This window comes from Rhinichthys klamathensis, unplaced genomic scaffold, assembly GCF_029890125.1.
Source record: "Rhinichthys klamathensis goyatoka isolate OS25496 unplaced genomic scaffold, OSU_Roscu_1.1 h1tg000220l_1, whole genome shotgun sequence".
NCBI lineage: Eukaryota > Metazoa > Chordata > Actinopteri > Cypriniformes > Leuciscidae > Rhinichthys > Rhinichthys klamathensis.
Genome location: NW_026606744.1, coordinates 640,766 through 660,277, shown reverse-complemented (window position 1 = coordinate 660,277; position 19,512 = coordinate 640,766). Strand labels below are relative to the sequence as shown.

Sequence of the window (19,512 nt, the reverse complement as noted above, 5' to 3'; positions counted from 1 at the left end):
TAGTTGCTCTACAGACGCCAATAGTCATACAATAGGCTACCTGTTTTCACTTTGATTTTAGTTGATTTACAACTTCAAGTTGATTTATGAAGCGGTTCATTCGTTCAATGAAAATAGTTGACCTAAATAAGTGTCACAGAAAATATCTTCACAAAAGTAAAGGTCACCAAAAATATATATATATATATATATATATTCCAAATAGCCAACATTTCTGACAGTATGAATATTCCCTGACTTTTAAGAAGCATTTTCCCTGACTTTTAAGAATTTATGGATTGGCCATGACTTTTCCACGATTGGAAATAAAACTTTTAAAAGTTTCATATTTCCAGGGGTTTCATGAGGGAATCCCGTAGGGATGCTGTATCTTGAATAGCCTACTGTATGTTTTACTATTCGTTAGAGCCAGCACTACCAGTGCAGATGCAGAAAAACAGGGAAAGCTACTATTTGGCCAACATTTCTAGGTCCTCAGTCAGTGTAAACATCCGTAAACATCAGCTTGCGAGTAAAGTCTACTGAAATGAGTCACTTTTTAGTTGCGCAAAGGCAAAACCAGGCAACGGAGAGGAGACGCCGAGCAACGCACCCCAAAACACAAACATGGCCAAACAAGTGGTAACAACAACATGTTTTGTTCTTTTTCACTGCATTATAAGTTACTGGGCGTTTATGTCATCTTGTAGCATCCACTCATCCACAAAAACCAGCATACCAGAGATCGCCAGGTATTTTGGCACCAAAGGTCGCTATGAGGAGGTTAACACGTACTTAATAGACGATATTTTGGCCATAAACAACTCCCTCGTGACGCTGCCTTCCTCGACATGCCGCGAAATTCATTTGACAGCTATAATCCGGCACGGGACGAGGTTCCCGACCGCTAAAAACATCGAAAAGATGCGCGATTTTTATGACCTCGTCGTGCGTAATGCGACCGACAACTTAAGCTGTTTGTCAGAGATAAAGTCACGGTGGGAGATGTGGTACAAGGATGAGATGGACGGGCGACTGGTGAACAAGGGCCGTGAGGATCACAGGCACCTGGCGCAGAGACTCATTAGATGGTTCCCCTCTTTGCTGACCGAGGACAATGTGCGTCAAGGACGCGTGAAACTGATCACCAGCTCCAAGCACAGGTGTGTGAACAGTACCATCGCTTTCAGAGAGGGACTAATGACAGGACTCAGCATGGAAGAAGAAGGTAATGCATGAGGACCCAGCCCTGCAATTACCGCAAGCACTGAATCATCTGCATGCCATAATACCATATCATTGTTTTCCAGCATGAACATTATGTTCATCTGGCTCTTCACACATGATAGTGCTCATTTGTTTCACCTCAACAGCAGTGAGATTCAGTGGAGAGAAAATGGAAATTTGCTCTATTCTGGTGTAATTAACCAAACAATTCAACTCTGTTGCATTTCTGCATGCTCATATAAAGAACCAAAATAGATCTCTTTATTATCTTTATTAGCTGTTTTTCCTTGACAGCAATGAGATTCAGTAAAGAACAAATTGAGACTTGCTTTAGTCTTTTCCTCAGAATTTTTTATCCTGACTGATATATCAATATCATATATCAAAATTCGCTGATATCATTACTGTTCAATCACCTAAATTTGTCTCTTTAGTACTATGTGTATTATGCCATGGTTTATGTATGGCACATCAAAAGTCATCATATGGATGCCAAAATGTTGAATACACAAATCATTTATAAAAAAAAAAAAAAAAAAAAAAATCTTAAGGAGCCACAAAGAAAATTTAAATTGACTTTTGGGTATATAAAAACTTAAATATGCTCATGTGGACCTTCAGCAATCTGCCTTATTGGTTGTGTCTGTTGCCTTTATAACCAGTATACGTAGAAAGCCTATATAGTAGGCTATGCTTACAATTCACACACAAACAAAGAGACCGCCTGTTAGCTACAGTATATGGGTAGACAAAAACATAAAAATCCATTTTGAACAATCAATTTTTTTTGATTGACCTATTTTTATTAGAAATCTTAATCTATATTCCTTTCTTGATTGGCTTCCCCCACTGATTAAATACGTGTACAAAGTAACATTTTGTAATTCCAGTTTTATGAGTCAAAGTGCCATGGTTATAAACCCGTAATGTTAATTCTGCGAAATTGTTTCGTTTTGTTTCATTGCTCAGTTGAGTTGGAACCTGCTGTGAATGACGCTTTGATGCGTTACTTTGACCAGTGCGAACGGTTCGTGAAAGAAGTGGAGAACAACAAGAGTGCCTTGGAGGAAGTAAAACGTTTCAGTGAAGGCCCTGAGATGAAAAGAGTAATGGAGAAAATGGCTGACAGGCTGAAGGTCCCTTACACCAGCGTCACTGATGGTCAGTGATTGCATAACATGACCATGACACTGTTACACAGTCCCTGCTGAAGTTCTGGAATAAAGCAACATCCACGATGCTATTGTGCAGTTTAAAAGTGTGGTAATGTTGTGATCATTTTTATGTTATGTTTTATGGAAAGAGCTGGTTTAATTTTAGAACACATGCGTCAAATTCACTTCCCTTTCAATGTTATGCTCTTCTTGCAACCATAACCACAAAACTTTGTACATGAGTAGATTATTGCACACGCTTCCTTCCCGAATGCATGTCAGGCTGACCTCAGTTTTTGAGATGATTTATAAATGTTAAAAATCAATAAACAAAATTGTGGAATCCAAAACTCCAATTGATTGAGAGGGCTGGGCTTTCAAAGTTCAAAATTGTACAAGGTTTGCAACTACATCACTAATCTGTACCATCATTAGATAGTAAAATGTAGCCACAGAAAGATATCTGCACGCAAAGTTTGCATTTTCAGCATACAGTCACAACTTTTGGTGAAATGGATTGAGGCACTGAGTGTCCATATGAAATAGTGTAGTTAAATTCTATAGATGACAGGCCACGTTTGCTGCAGCTTTTTCTCTGGAGAACAGAAGAAAGATGGGAAGAGTTGGGAATGAGAATCACAAAAGCAAGAAAACCACCAAAAGTTGATGAAGCAAGTTTAACTTACTCAGAGAGTTTAGAGTTCAGGGCTGCTCAATTGATCTGCTGCTGTCAGCAGTTGTATATCAGTGCACAAACAGAGAGTGAGAGATAGTGAGAGAGGGAAAGAATGTCGAATAGTGTTGCCACTGCAGTCTTCAGTACGACCGTTAGATGGCAGTGTTGATCCTTTTTTCTTTGCCCCAAAAATAGGATGAAAGTGCAAACATATAAGATTGCCCTGTACACCAGCACATACTTTTATCAAAGATTTTACAGAGTTTATTTATTTATTTATTAATTTATTTGACAAAGATATGAACAATTTATTCTTATTTACAGTATAACAGTCTTATTTGTTCTACCGTCTAATGCTTTAGCAAATGACACATTGTCTTAATATTTGTTTTTGTTTGTAGATTCAATGCAAGCAGCATTCTTCCTGTGTTCATACGAGTTTACTATCCTCAAAGTGAACTCACCCTGGTGCCAGTTGTTTGACGAGGTTGATGCACAGGTACTGGAACAGAGCAGTTTTTCCTGTTTACCCTTATTTACTTAGGCTATATTTTAAGTATACCAGGAGTATTTCTTCCTCAGATGGAAAATGAAACAAATAAAATCTGTTCTGTCAATACATTCTGATAGCTGTGGTTATTTTTTATAATTTATGTAGGAGGAGATTGCTCTTTTTTTTAATCATAGCTGATCATGTGAAGTTATACAATAGGTTTGTGTGAAGAACAAGTGGAAATGCAAGTTATGATTTCACAATTTCAACTTCTTTTTTTATTCAGAGCTATTTGCTTCAGAAACTTGGATTACTTACATTTTTATGGTGCTTCCAACCTTTGTGTTCCTCAAAAATGTAATAGCACACTGCTTTGGAACTGCATGAGTAAAAAATAAATAAAAAGATATATATATATATGTATATATATATACTGTATATGTATATATATATATATATATATATACACACACACACAAACCGACATATACATACACATACACATACTACTATTCAAAAGGTAAAAAAAATAAAAATAATAATTAATACTTTTATTCAGCAAGAATGCATACATTTATCAAAATTGACAATAAAGCTTTTTCCATTGTTACAAAAAATCCTACTCCTAAAAAATTGAGCTAATAAATGTATTCCTGTCATGGCAAAACTGAATTTTCAGCAGCTTTTTCTCAAGTCTTCAGTGTCAAATAATCCTTCAGAAATTCTCCTAATATGCTCATTTGCTGCTCAAGAAACATTTATTATTATTATCGATGTTGAAAAACAGTTCTGTTGCAAATTGTTTGTGGAAACCGTGACACCGTGAGGATTCTTTGATGAACAGAGAATAATAATTATATTTTATAATAGAAATCTTTTGTAACATTATAAATTACTTGCATGTCACTTTTGATCAATTTAATGTGCCCTTGCTGATTAAAAGTATTCATTTCTTTTAAAAAAAAGTAAATGTACCCTTGGTGAACATAAGAGCCTTTTCAAACACATTTTAAGAATCTTACTGACCTTGAGCTTGAACGGTAGTGTATGTTTTAAGATACAACTTTTTTCAATGTGGATTTTCAATTCAGAATGTCAGTCTAATGACAACATATATACGTATTTGGGAATGTTGTTGCTCACTGGTGAGAGGTCATATGCTCCTGCAGATGTTTGAAGACACTGTGTTGTGTCTCTTAAGGTGATGGAGTACGCTGGTGACCTGAAACAGTACTGGAAGCGAAGCTATGGACATGATATCAACAGCAAGTCCAGCTGTATTCTTTTCCATGATCTTTTCTATCGTCTTGACCAAGTTGTAACCCATATCAAGTAAGAGGACATGTCTTTTTATATAATGCATATAAGAAAGAATTTATGCTATTTCTGCTTTATTCAAAAGTCCATCTATATTTATTTGCCATTGTGCGTTAAAACCTTTTTACTTTTGTGTCACAAATGGCCTTGGCGGGAAAACCTTGAAGTTTTACTCCCACAAAAGAGTCGAGGACCAGCCTTTCTTAGGAAGAATAAAGTATCTGGTACATGTTTTCACAGCAGTATCAGTTATTATGCCTGAGAAGAAAATGAATAAGTTCAGCAGGCACAGACAGATGGCTCTGGGAAAGACCTAGTTTTCTTAGCTAGTTGTGTCTTAGTTTAGCTTTGAAGGTGACAGCCTTATTCAACATCAGTTTCACCCTGTGTATTTGTTTACTTCAGTGTGTTTTATTTTTAAGAATCCAATTCACATGAGCAAAAGAGAAGAAGTTGAATACAGATTTCTTTCTGTTTGTGAGAGTAGGGACATTATGAAAACAATGTCAGGATTGTCTCCTTCAAGAAAATCTATTGTAGTTGATGATGAATTTTGTTTCGGGAATGAATTAAACATCTTTTTTACCAGATTTGAACAAATTGACAAACACAATAAGATCAAAGAAACAATAGATACTGTTCCATCATCATTGGATAGAATTGTTATTGAGGTTGAGGATGTTAGGAAAACGTTCCAGTCTATTGACACAAAAAAGGCGGTTGGTCCAGACGGATGTAGTGCAGGTCTTCTAAAAAAATTTGCACATGAATTAGCACCGGTGTGGCATCCAGTATTTCAAGCATCCGTTGACACACACACTGTTCCTGTGATTTGGAAGACCGCATACATTAAACCATTACCGAAAATACCATGTCCAAGAGAACATAAAGATTTTAGACCAATAGCTCTCACCTCTGTGATTGTGAAATGTTTACAGAGATTGTTACTCCAGCATTTAGTTAGGACAGTTAAAGATAAATTAGATCCTTGGCAGTTTGCCTATAAGAAAGGCTGTAGTACTGAAGATGCAGTTGCTGCTTTAGTACACATCATCTCTAAACATGTAGATAAACCTAAAACAATTGTAAGAACTTTGTTTTTAGATTTCTCTTCTGCATTCAACACATTACAGGTTGACAGACTGGTGTCAAAACTTGCACGGTTGAACGTTAATCCCTATCTGGTCCAGTGGTATACTTCATTTCTCACTGATAGAGTTCAGAGAGTCAAAGTGAATGAATCTGTGTCGTCTGCAATCATTACAAATGTCGGAGTCCCACAAGGTTGCGTTAGTTCTGCCGTACTTTTCACCTTATATACAGATGACTGTCGAACTGATATGTCAAATCAGTATATTTTGAAATACTCTGATGACACTGTTTTAATATCTGTGATAAATGATTCAGATAGTTCTGAGTTTCATCAACAAGGTGTGACTAAACTGATTGAGTGGTGTGAGAATAATGCTCTTGTCATTAATACCAGTAAAACTGAGGAGATTGTATTTGGGTCTGTGGCCGATATAATGCCTGTTTTTATTCATAAGGAGGAAATTAGATCGGTTAAGACATATAAATATTTAGGAGTGATTATAGACGATATGCTGTCATGGAAAGATCACATTGACACATTATGTAAAAAAACAAAGCAGAGAATCTATTTTCTTCGTCGTCTTAGATCATTTGGAGTAAGAAAACAGATTCTTCTATTGTTCTATAGGTCTGTGATAATGAGCATACTGCAATATTGCAACTCTATTTGGTATAAAAGCTTGTCTGTTATGCTGAAAACAAAGCTGCATAATCAATTAAAAATTTGCTCAAAGATTGTAGGTCAGCCCCTTGAGAAGCTCTACGACTCAGCCTATCATAACAACTTGCTAAGGCTAGCCAGTATTATAACTTCTAACCCTATGCATATTCTGCATAAAGAGTTTGAACTTTTACCATCAAAGAGGAGGTATAGAGTGCCCAGATTTAATAAAGTGAGGCTGAAACACTCTTTTGTGTACCAGGCTATCCTAGCATTGAACAAAACATTCAATCAGAGATCAAGAGTACTGTGAAGGTGTTAGATGTATAAGTGTTGTATTGTTTTGAAGATATAATATGTGATGTGTAAGTGTATGTCAAAGTAGAATGTATGTTAGATGTACGTTGTATGTATGTTGTATTATTTTGAAGGTATAATATGTGATGTGTAAGTGGATGTCAATGTAGAATGTATGTTAGATGTTGTAAACATACACTGTTATGCAAGAAAAATGTCAGACTCGTCTGACAATAAAGTATAAAGTAAAGTAAAGTAAAGTAAAGTAAAGAGTAGCATTCGTAAAAGGGATACATTTGCTTTTGTTCATACACGGCTCATTGAAACCCACATTTTGATTTTATAACTGAAGTGACTCTTAACTTTTTAAGGGAATTTTGAGAATGAGTTCAACTGATATGTGCTGTATGAACGAAATCCCTATTCAGATGGTAATTGTCTCTCATGTGGACATCTGTCAAAATACATTTGCAAGGTATTCGGATGGCGATTTATCCACAGTGGAGGAGCGAGTTCTGTGATCCTTCGAACCCGCGAACGCGGCCAGGCTGCTGTGAATAAAATATGCTCTGTAAATATGTCATATGCTTGGAATGATAAGAACAAATTCATATTTAATCTAATAATAGGAAAATAATGTCCTATTTATTATTTAATTATTTAAATATCCTCTTTAAAAATAGAAAGCTAGACACTATATATGAAATATATTAAAACATTTTCTGTCTTGCATTTTATCTCAGAATGATGGGTCAAAATAAAAATATGGAAATTAGCGGAAATAAGTTAATGTAGCCTCTTACATTACGTAAACATAAAGCTGCTTGGTTTATATTTTTAATGTATATAATTAATACATATTTTAAAATTGTATTGCATATATTGCTGCCACAATAACGGCCATTTCAAATGTTTAAGTGCTTTTTTCTCTTTCTCCTTTTTATTCTTAACAGCTCCCACTCACTGAAGTGGAGCAGTGACGAAATATTGTTCTTTTAAAAACTTTCCAGCATTTCAGTAATAAAACTGTACATCTTTAAAATGCATGTAAATTACAGTGAAGCGCAACAGTTATCATACGGGTACACCGCAGTGGTCAAAAAGGATTTAAATAGTGAATTGAAGTGATCTCTTCTTGGAAACTCAGAGATGTGGATTCGGATGGCAATTAAATGACCACACTACCTTGGTGTTTGTCAAAAAAACTGTAGGTAATTCGGCCGGGGATTTTTTTTTGCGGATGGTGGGAGAAAAACATTGACATTTGAACTGCCCCTGACACTGTCAGCCCCTGTAAAAGTTGAAAATACCTTACGTCCCCATGAGAAACAATAACCGCCCGAATAGGGCTTTAGTCTATCTACAGTTGTGGTCAGAATTATTGGCACCCCTGGTAAATGATTGAAAGATGATGGAAGATCCAACCATTGCCCATTATAAGATTTCTAGCAGAGGCCGCCGTGAGGTTTTGATTTTTTATCTGTTGGTACTTGATAGAATCCATGACCATGTATCTGAACAAGATGTCCAGGACCTCCAGCTAAAAAATAGGCCCACAACATTAAAGATCCAACGGTATATTTAACCGTGGGCATGGGGTACTTTTTATCCATGTTTGCACGACTAAACCCATCTGGTGAGTTTGCTGCCAAAAAGCTCTTTTTTTAGTTTCATCTGACCACAGAATCCGGTCCCTTTTAAAGTTCCAGTCGTTTCTGACAACTGAATATGCTGGAGTTTGTTTTTGGATGAGCGAGGACTCAGGAGGATTTTTCTTGAAACACTCCCAAACAACATGTGGTGATGTTTTCCTACAGCCACTTTCTATTGTGTGAAGCTTAACAAACCTTTGCTGCACATCGGAACTATATTCTTTGGTTTTTCTATTGTGATGATGGATGATTAAGGGAATTTGGCCTTTGTGTTTCCTCATATTTATACTACTGTGGAACAGGAAGTCATAGCTAGAAAATTTCATGTTCCTAGTCACCCTGGTGTGCTAAAACATTTTTATATTAATGGGGATATACTTCAGAGATATTTTACTATAAAAAATTCTAGGGGTGCCAATAAATGTGGCCAATGACTTTTGGAGAAAAACATTTATTTCATTATGTGATTTCTCTCCCACTTTCAATTCTATTACTTCAATGAAAGGTTAGATTTTGGGATTTTTTAAAATGAAAGATCATAAGGATAAACAATGGCGATTTATTTTTTTATAGCCATCTTTGATCATATTTACCAGGACCACAACTGTAAGTCTCTTATGCGTATTCAGGCTGCATTTATTTGACAAAAATACAGTAAAAACAGCAATATTGTAAAATATTAATACAATTTAAAACTGTTTTCTATTTTAATATATTGAAAAATGCAGTTTATTCCTGTGATGGCAAAGACAATTTTTCTAAAGCATTACTCCAGTCCTCAGAGTCAGGAATCATTCTAATATACTGATTTGGTGCTCAGGAAACATTTATTAACTTTATCGATGGTGAAAACAGTTCTGTTGCTATTTTTTATTTTTTTTGTGGAAACCGTGTGTCACGGGTTGTTGCAGGAAGGCAGACGGAGACAAGGATATATTTCCAACACGAAGGTTTAATGATAATTAAATACAGGAAAACAGAACTAGCCTATATAACGGAGATCGTACAAAGACTGACTGAACAGAACTTTAAAAGAACAGCATTTATTTGAAATAGAAATCTTTTATATCACTATGAATGACTGTCATGTTACTTTTGATCAATTTAATGTTGTTAGTTAGTTTCATTTAGCTTTTTCCCTGTGATCCAGTTTTCCCAGTGTGTCTAATTAGTAATTTAGTTCACCTGGTGTTTTTCTATTATCTCATTAGTTCCCCCGTTTAGTTTTGGTATAAGTACTACCCGGTTTTGTTCTGTCCTGTCTCGTCTGTAAAGTGGATGTTCCCCATGTTTATACCCCATCTCCTGTGGAATATTGATTTAAAGACTATTCCTGTGTACTCTTCGTCTTTGTGAGCTTCTTTATCCAGCCACTCGTGAAAAATGTGTCCTTGCTGAATACAAGTAGGCTATTCATTTCTTTAAAAAAAAAGACTCTTACTATCCCCAAACTGTCATGGTGCAATGGATCACAGGAAGCAAATGCGAGTGAATGAATCTTTATTGTCTCAGTCCACGGCAAAAGCCAGCAATGGTGACGCAGGGACTGGATGGTCAACTCGGTGAGTGAAGACAGACGGTGCGAAGAATCCACGGTGAACGAAGAACACACTCTAGGCACGAAAACACTCCACGGAACACGACACGATCAGGAACAGGAACCAGACAGGGACACACCAAACAAAGATCTGACAAGGATGAGAGAACAGCGGTGAGTATAAGTAGTGGTGATGATCAACTGCAGCTGGTGATGTGATGATGAACAGCTGGAGCGGATCAGGTAATGCCATACAGACATGCCCCTCACACACGTGCGTTCATACAACAACGTAAACACGAGACAAGAAGGAACAGAGAAATTGTCTACCGTGACAGTACCCCTCCTCCTAAGAACGCCTCCTGGCGTTCTCAGACTCCCTTACCTGTCGATTGTAATCATCGATAAGAGAGTGATCCAGAATGTCTCTAGCAGGAACCCAACTTCTCTCCTCCGGACCGTAACCTTCCCAGTCCACCAAGTACTGGAACCCGCGTCCCCTCCGTCTAGAGTCCAGGATGCGATTGACCGAATAGGATGGTTCCCCATCTACGAGTCGCGGCGGTGGGGGAACCGGGACTGGCGGATTAATGCGAGCATAAAACACGGGTTTGACTTTGGATACATGGAACACGGGATGAATTCTCTTGTACGCAAGAGGAAGTTTAAGGCGGACTGCCACCGGACTAACAATCTTGGTGACAGCAAACGGGCCAATAAATTTGGGAGCAAGTTTATTCGAGACGGACCGGAGAGGAATGTTCTTGGTAGAAAGCCACACTTTGGAACCGACGACGTATACGGGAGGCCTCCGCCGGTGGCGATCGGCCTTGGCCTTGGTGCGAGCTCCCACTTGGAGTAGAGTCTCACGGGCTCTAGTCCAAGTGCGCTGACACCTCTGGACAAAGGCGTGAGCGGAGGGGACCGCGACTTCGGATTCCAGGCTAGGAAACATTGGTGGCTGGTAACCTACACTACACTCAAACGGAGATAGGCCCGTAGATGACACTGGTAACGTATTGTGGGCGTACTCCACCATAGACAGTTGCTGACTCCAAGAGGAAGGGTTCTTGGAAACCATACATCGCAACATTCTTTCCACATCTTGGTTGGCTCTCTCAGTCTGACCATTGCTCTGGGGATGAAATCCAGAGGACAAACTAACAGTCGCCCCCAGTAATCTACAAAATTCTCGCCAAAATTTGGACACAAATTGGGGACCCCTGTCAGAAACCACGTCCATCGGGAGGCCATGTAACCGAAAGACGTGATCTACGACAGTTACCGCTGTCTCCTTAGCTGAAGGTAATTTGGGTAAGGGGATGAAATGTGCTGCCTTCGAGAATCGGTCCACCACAGTTAAAATCACTGTGTTACCCTGAGAGGGTGGGAGGGCGGTAATAAAATCTAGAGCGATATGGGACCAGGGTCTCGAAGGCACCGGCAGCGGCTGAAGTAACCCATCTGGAGGTCGATTGGAAGACTTACCAATGGCACAAACTGAGCAAGCCAAAACAAAATCGTGAACGTCGCGAGCCATACGTGGCCACCAAAACCGTTGCTTGACTGAAAAACCAGTGCGATTAACTCCTGGGTGACAAGCAACGTTGGAATTGTGACCCCACTGGATAACGTCTGACCGTAATCCCTCCGGCACAAACAAACGATTCGGTGGGCACCCGGGCGGAGGCGTTACCCCTTCTAAGGCTCTCTTGACCTTCGCTTCGACCTCCCATGTGAGTGTTGAGACAATTCTGGTCTCAGGTAAAATACACTCGGGAGTAGACGGGCGTTCGGAAAAATCAAATATGCGAGATAAAGAATCCGGCTTGATGTTCTTAGAACCCGGACGGTAAGATAGAGTAAAATCAAATCGACCGAAAAAAAGCGCCCACCGAGCCTGCCTGGAGTTCAATCTTTTGGCAGTTCTGATGTATTCTAGATTCTTGTGATCAGTCCAGACGATAAAAGGTACCCCCGACCCTTCTAACCAGTGTCGCCATTCTTCCAATGCCAACTTGACTGCCAACAACTCTCTGTTACCAATGTCATAATTGCGTTCGGCTGGGGATAATCGATGTGAAAAAAACGCGCAAGGATGCACCTTGTCGTCCACAGGTGAACGCTGGGATAACACTGCCCCTACTCCCACCTCTGACGCGTCGACCTCCACCACAAACTGACGTGAAGAATCAGGGGTTATAAGAATTGGAGCTGAAACAAAGCGGCTCTTCAGTTTAACGAACACAGCCTCGGCTGCTTCGGACCACCTGAACGCAGTTCGGGGGGAGGTCAAGGCAGTCAGAGGCGCGACTAGCTGGCTGAAATTGCGAATGAAACGCCGGTAAAAATTGGCAAACCCCAGAAACCTCAACAGGGCCTTGCGGGAATCTGGACTTGGCCAATCCACCACAGCCTTGATCTTCTCAGGGTCCATCCGCATTCCCTCGGACGACACGATGTAACCTAAAAAAGGAACAGACTGTGCATGAAAATCGCATTTCTCCGCCTTGACAAAAAGCCCATTCTCTAGCAGCCTCTGAAGCACTCGTCGGACGTGCTGCACATGCTCCTGGAGAGACGAAGAAAAAATCAATATGTCATCCAGGTAGACATATATGAACTGATCGATCATGTCTCGCAGCACATCGTTGACCAGTGCCTGGAAAACTGCTGGGGAGTTGGACAGCCCGAACGGCATAACCAAATATTAAAAATGCCCCCTGGGGGTGTTAAAAGCAGTTTTCCATTCATCTCCCTCCCTGATGCGAACCAAATGATAAGCGTTACGTAAGTCCAATTTTGTGAAGACAGATGCTCCCTGCAACCTCTCGAAGGCTGAAGACATCAACGGCAAAGGATACGTATTCTTTACCGTGATGTTATTCAACCCTCGGTAGTCAATGCAAGGTCGCAAAGATCCATCCTTCTTCCCCACAAAAAAGAACCCCGCCCCCGCTGGAGAAGAGGAAGGGCGAATGAATTTGGCTACTAGAGAATCAGAAATATATTTCTCCATAGCCTCTCTTTCAGGAATCGAAAGTGAATATAACTTGCCTTTAGGCGGAGACTTACCTGGCAGTAAATCTATAGCACAGTCATAGGGACGATGCGGAGGGAGAGAAGCAGCACGAGACTTACTGAACACTTCCTTCAGATCCAGATACTCCGCGGGCACGTTAGACAAATCCCCTGTTTCCTCCTGCAACACAGAAACAGGTACAGACGAACAAGCAGACACAAGACAAGACTTATGGCATTCCTTATTCCACTCCAGCACAGCTTTATGAATCCAGTCCACACGGGGGTTATGTTTGATCAGCCAAGGATGTCCGAGAACAACAGGTGCCAAAGGTGAGTCCAAAATAAAAAAAGAAATAGTCTCGGTGTGATTGCCAGAAGTGATGAGCGTGATATCTTCAGTGGTGTGTGAAATGATGGGAAGTTCTTGACCAGTTAATGCATGAACAGAAATCCTGTGAGTGAGGGGTCGAAGGGGAATCTGGAAGGTGCGTGCGAAATTAGAATCCATAAAATTACCTTCCGCCCCGGAATCCAACAGTGCAGAACAGTCGTGCTGGTTGGTTGACCATCTCAGTCTTACCGAGAGGAGGGTGGAGGTAGATGTAGCTGGTGAGGTCTTCCTGGCGGAGATCCCACCCGACAGTAGCCTCATGTTTACTGTCGGGCTTGGCCTTTTACCGGGCAGTTGTATGCAAAGTGACCAGTCCCTCCACAGTAAAGGCAAAGGCCCTGGGATCTCCGCCTCTCCCTCTCCTCTCGGGAAAGCCGAGCTCGACCCACCTGCATGGGCTCGTGATCGTCGACAGGGCTGACCACGCCCCTGCCGCTGGACCGCCGGCCGTCGAAATCTCCGAGAGGGCGGGTGGAAGTTGTTCTGCGCTCGACTCTGGACAGTCGAGCGTCCACCCGCAGGGCAAGGTCGATTAGGCCATTGAGACTGGTGGGGAGATCCAGGGCATAGATCTCCTTCTGGACGTGGTCAGCCAGCCCATGCAGGAACATGTCCCACTGCGCCTCCTCGTTCCAGCCACACTCCGCCGCCAGGGTCCTGAACTGGATCGAGTAATCGGATACCGAGGATTCGCCCTGGCGGAGTTCAGCCAACGTCCTGGCCGCTTCTCTTCCGGACCCCGCGCGATCGAAGACCTTCCTCATCTCCTCCGCGAGGGACTGGAACGAGGAACAGCATGGGTTCTGGTTCTCCCACACCGCCGTTCCCCAGAGTGCCGCTCTCCCAGTCAGCAGCGTCAATACAAATGCCACTTTCGTTTGTTCATTGAAAAAGGTGCGAGGCTGTAAAGCAAAGTGCATAGAGCACCGGGTTAAGAATGCTCTGCAATGAGACGGCTCACCCGAATAAGCCTCCGGAACCGGCAGTCGAGGCTCCGACTGGGAGGGGCTTCCTGGTGGTGCGGGGGGAACGGCTGGTGTGGGGGGCGCAGCGGGGACACGTAGGCGCTGGATCTGCTGGGTGAGCTCAGACACCTGCGTCACCAAAGCTTGAACAGCGCGACCCGTGTCGCCGATCTCCTTCTCCTGGGAATTCATTCTCTGGATGCTGTGATGTACAAATTCTTCTATGGACGGTGACGCACTCGCTGCTCCCATTTCGTGGTCAGATCTTTCTGTCATGGTGCAATGGATCACAGGAAGCAAATGCGAGTGAATGAATCTTTATTGTCTCAGTCCACGGCAAAAGCCAGCAATGGTGACGCAGGGACTGGATGGTCAACTCGGTGAGTGAAGACAGACGGTGCGAAGAATCCACGGTGAACGAAGAACACACTCTAGGCACGAAAACACTCCACGGAACACAACACGATCAGGAACAGGAACCAGACAGGGACACACCAAACAAAGATCTGACAAGGATGAGAGAACAGCGGTGAGTATAAGTAGTGGTGATGATCAACTGCAGCTGGTGATGTGATGATGAACAGCTGGAGCGGATCAGGTAATGCCATACAGACATGCCCCTCACACACGTGCGTTCATACAACAACGTAAACACGAGACAAGAAGGAACAGAGAAATTGTCTACCGTGACACAAACTCCAAAAACACATTGCAGAAAAATTGGGTTCTGTGTGATCGAAAAAGCGTCTGAGATGAGAAAAAAGAAAGAAAAACACCTCATGAGACGATGATATTTGTTGCTATATCACCCTGGTTTCAGGCTTGCTTTACTCAAGGCTGTCATGGGAAGTACATTGACTTTGGTTACCTGACCATTGTTTGATCCGTTCCTATCTGCTGCTAAGCATCAAACCTCTTAGTAAACATTGTTTTCTACCCTAAATACAGTGTGTGAACATAGCCAGAGAGTGAGTGTTTGCCTAACCAGTAATATTGTTATTTGAGAACAGTTGAGCATGCATACAAACTCGTTCAAGTTAAATTTATTGCCTAACTAGCATCATAACACAAATACGCCCTCTGCCCACTTCCCACACGGGGCCCCACACAACACATTACACAGAATACACAACATCTGAACAGGAACTAGAGTGATACAATTCTCTTGTGTAATAATCAGCAATCCTCCTATTCATTCTCTTTGGTCTGTCACACATCCTTACTGAATGTCATACTGAAAGTTAAGCAAACTTGGGTGTGGGGCATGTGTGTCATAAATGTACATGGCTGAAGGTATCCACAAATAAGGATATGCATCCTTATATTTACATTTATGCATTTGTCATGTGTTTATCCAAACCATTGTCTGGGAACCAAACCCATACCTTTTGCGTTGCTTGCGCCATGATCTGCTGTTTGAATGAAAAAAACTGGGTTACACTTTATTTTAAGGTGATGTAGTAACATTGTACTTACTCAAATAAGTACTGAGTAATTTTAATTAACTACATGTACTTACTATAAAGTTAACGGTTAGGGTTAGGTTTATGGTTAGTTACTTGTAATTATGCATTATTTAGCCTACTGTTATTACTACAGTTAGTGCAAGTAACGTGTAATTATGTCACCTTAAAATAAAGTGTTACCACAAACTGTCATCATTTACTCACCCTCCTGTCGTTCCAAACTGAATGTCTTGACTGCTGTTGTCTATTAAAAATATGTGGATGATGATTTATATTTACGAAATGTAACTTTATTTAATGATATGCTTCTGAATGTGTGCCTCACTGTAAATTTTTGCAGCGCGCTTTCAGAAACCCTCCACCTTCCCCAGCTCCACCTGTATAGATCTCCTACGGGTAATTCATGTATGCTATATTGTACAGCAGCAGTGTGTCGTGTATGTATTGGCAGTAGCTAGTCCCATACTTGCTCTGCAGCAGCGTAGTAGATTTATTCCGCCAAGACCAAACATCAACATTGTCATACCCATTACCATGCCAAACACTCTGTCTTGTCATGACAGAAATATATAATATTTGGAGCTCAATAAATATTTCTCATTTTTACCAATGTTGAAAACAGTTGTGATGCTGCACGTTTTTCCAGATTCTTCGATAAATAGGACAGCGTTCAAAAGGACAGCATTTTTAAAAAATAGAAATCTTTTGTGAAAGTCTTTACTGTCAATTTTGATGAGGTTAATTCATTCTTGCTGAATAAAACAAAATCATTAATTAAAAAGAGCAGCTTGAATATCGTGCTTTTGTGTTTGACATGGGAAAGACAGTCATATGAGTTTGGAATTGCATGTTAATGAGTAATGATGGAACTTTAATTTTTTATATTCAACTATTCCTTTTAACATTTCCAGAAATCCAAACAAACAGGTTTTTCAGTCGCTTCTCGATACTTGGCTGTTTTTTTTTTAAATGATCATAACTAAGAAAATGTAAAAGTAGGTAATAGCATCAGACAAGAAGCAAATCAGATGATTATACTCCATTAGGTGGTAAAATATTGTAAACTGATGTGAATGTCCCTGACAGAACTAAATTATTTTGGCTATGATATTTATACAGGTGTTGTCTAGTAACTGATTATTGCCACAGTCATTTTAAAATCTGTTTTTAATGCTAAATATGTGGTTTCAGATAGTTCCCTGAACCCTGGCAATGTTGGGTTTTGGTTACCATGTGTGAGAAACGCTTATGCTTGTATCATTGTCCAGGTTACCTGTTAATTAGAAACCCACTGCTTGATGTCAAAAGAAGGATGTTACAACATTAGATCAAGTGATTGAGTACAACTGTTAATTTTTGACCAATAAGACCCATCTGAGATTTGATATCCTTGCCAACCAAGAAAATTACCATCTCTGACATCTTTAGGTTTACAGCTTACAGCATTTTATTTGCAGCAGTTTTTGTAAAAAGAAAACTTCAAAACAGTCATATGTTGTATTGTGTTGGGCAACAAAAAAAAAAAAAAAAAAAAAACTCAATTATTAACTAATTTTTAAACACTCAGAATTCTCAAAGTACATTAAGGGGGTGATTCACACAGAGTACATTTTTGCATTTAAAATTGGAAGTGGATTGGGGAAAAAAGCAAAGTCAAGAGATGCGTTTTAAGTTAAACTACTTTTAACTTAGTGTCACTTGTTTAAAATGCTGTCATACGCATGATGCTGCAAAAAAAAGAACTCTGAGTACAATGGTCAAATATTTTTGTATCACGTTTACAGTGGAATGCAAAAGTACATTCTGTACACTCCCTAAAACTCTCTGTAATTCTGTCATTGTCACGGACAAATCTTCCTCCCTTTGCTAATTGATCAGCCTATTTGCAGTGACATTTTTTTATGCCCAACTTTTAATTGGCTCTATCAAATGTGTGTTTATGAAATTATGGCTTTGACCTACATATTCAGAAATCCCTGCACAGGCCCATTTATGATCAATGTGTTTTATGAATGATTGTGTGGCAGGTGGTGATTCTCTTCTGCAATATGTTGGGTTTTAGCGGTGAACTGCCCGTTCACATTCTCTTTGTGTTTGTTTCATTGTTCTCAGTACGAGGACATGGATATACACTCACCGGCCACTTTATTAGGTACCCCATGCTAGTAACGGGTTGGACCCCCTTTTGCGTTCAGAACTGCCTCAATTCTTCGTGGCATAGATTCAACAAGGTGCTGGAAGCATTCCTCAGGGAGTTTGGTCCATATTGACATGATGGCATCACACAGTTGCCGCAGATTTGTCGGCTGCACATCCATGATGCGAATCTCCCGTTCCACCACATCCCAAAGATGCTCTATTGGGTTGAGATCTGGTGACTGTGGAGGCCATTTTAGTACAGTGAACTCATTGTCATGTTCAAGAAACCAATTTGAAATGATTAGAGCTTTGTGACATGGTGGAAGTAGCCATCAGAGGATGGGTACATGGTGGCCATAAAGGGATGGACATGGTCAGAAACAATGCTCAGGTAGGCCGTGGCATTTAAACGATGCCCAATTGGCACTAAGGGGCCTAAAGTGTGCCAGGAAAACATCCCCCACACCATTACACCACCACCACCAGCCTGCACAGTGGTAACAAGGCATGATGGTTCCATGTTCTCATTCTGTTTACGCCAAATTCTGACTCTAACATCTGAATGTCTCAACAGAAATCGAGACTCATCAGACCAGGCAACATTTTTCCAGTCTTCAACTGTTCAATTTTGGTGAGCTCTTGCAAATTGTAGCCTCTTTTTCCTATTTGTAGTGGAGATGAGTGGTACCCGGTGGAGTCTTCTGCTGTTGTAGCCCATCCGCCTCAAGGTTGTGCGTGTTGTGGCTTCACAAATGCTTTGCTGCATACCTCGGTTGTAACGAGTGGTTATTTCAGTCACTGTTGCCCTTCTATCAGCTCGAACCAGTCTGGCCATTCTCCTCTGACCTCTGGCATCAACAAGGCATTTCCGCCCACAGAACTGCCGCTCACTGGATGTTTTTTCTTTTTCGGACCATTCTCTGTAAACCCTAGAGATGGTTGTGCGTGAAAATCCCAGTAGATTAGCAGTTTCTGAAATACTCAGACCAGCCCTTCTGGCACCAACAATCATGCCACGTTCAAAGTCACTCAAATCAACTTTCTTCCCCATACTGATGCTCGGTTTGAACTGCAGGAGATTGTCTTGACCATGTCTACATGCCTAAATGCACTGAGTTGCCGCCATGTGATTGGCTGCTTAGAAATTAAGTGTTAACGAGCAGTTGGACAGGTGTACCTAATAAAGTGGCCGGTGAGTGTATGTGTGTGTGTATATATATATTTCTCTCTTTTTATTTTCAAAGATCACCTTTGTTTATGTTCAAAGGTTGCGGAGCACTCCTCTACAATCAGTGGTAGCAAACAGTAGGAAGGGAGAAACCCACAGTACCTAGGCTGACTCTCATGTCAGCTAAAATCCAAACCATGATTTGTAATTCAAGTAGTTGTGGTTTTGTAATGAAAGGGCAATGTGAGATAACTCTTACTTAAACTTGAAAGAC

At 40.7% G+C, this 19,512-nt stretch overlaps 1 protein-coding gene across 1 annotated transcript in view; it reads left to right on the top strand.

Moving 5' to 3' along the window:
- The window catches only part of minpp1a (multiple inositol-polyphosphate phosphatase 1a), a 224,032-nt gene that overhangs the window by 191,514 nt on the left and 13,006 nt on the right, over positions 1-19,512 (top strand). Inside the window, exons 2-5 of the mRNA XM_056264300.1 lie at positions 577-1,207; positions 2,176-2,367; positions 3,438-3,535; positions 4,731-4,861. Of these exons, the coding sequence (XP_056120275.1) occupies positions 607-1,207; positions 2,176-2,367; positions 3,438-3,535; positions 4,731-4,861 (1,022 nt within the window). The 5' untranslated portion in view covers positions 577-606. The remainder of the gene's footprint in view (positions 1-576; positions 1,208-2,175; positions 2,368-3,437; positions 3,536-4,730; positions 4,862-19,512) is intronic.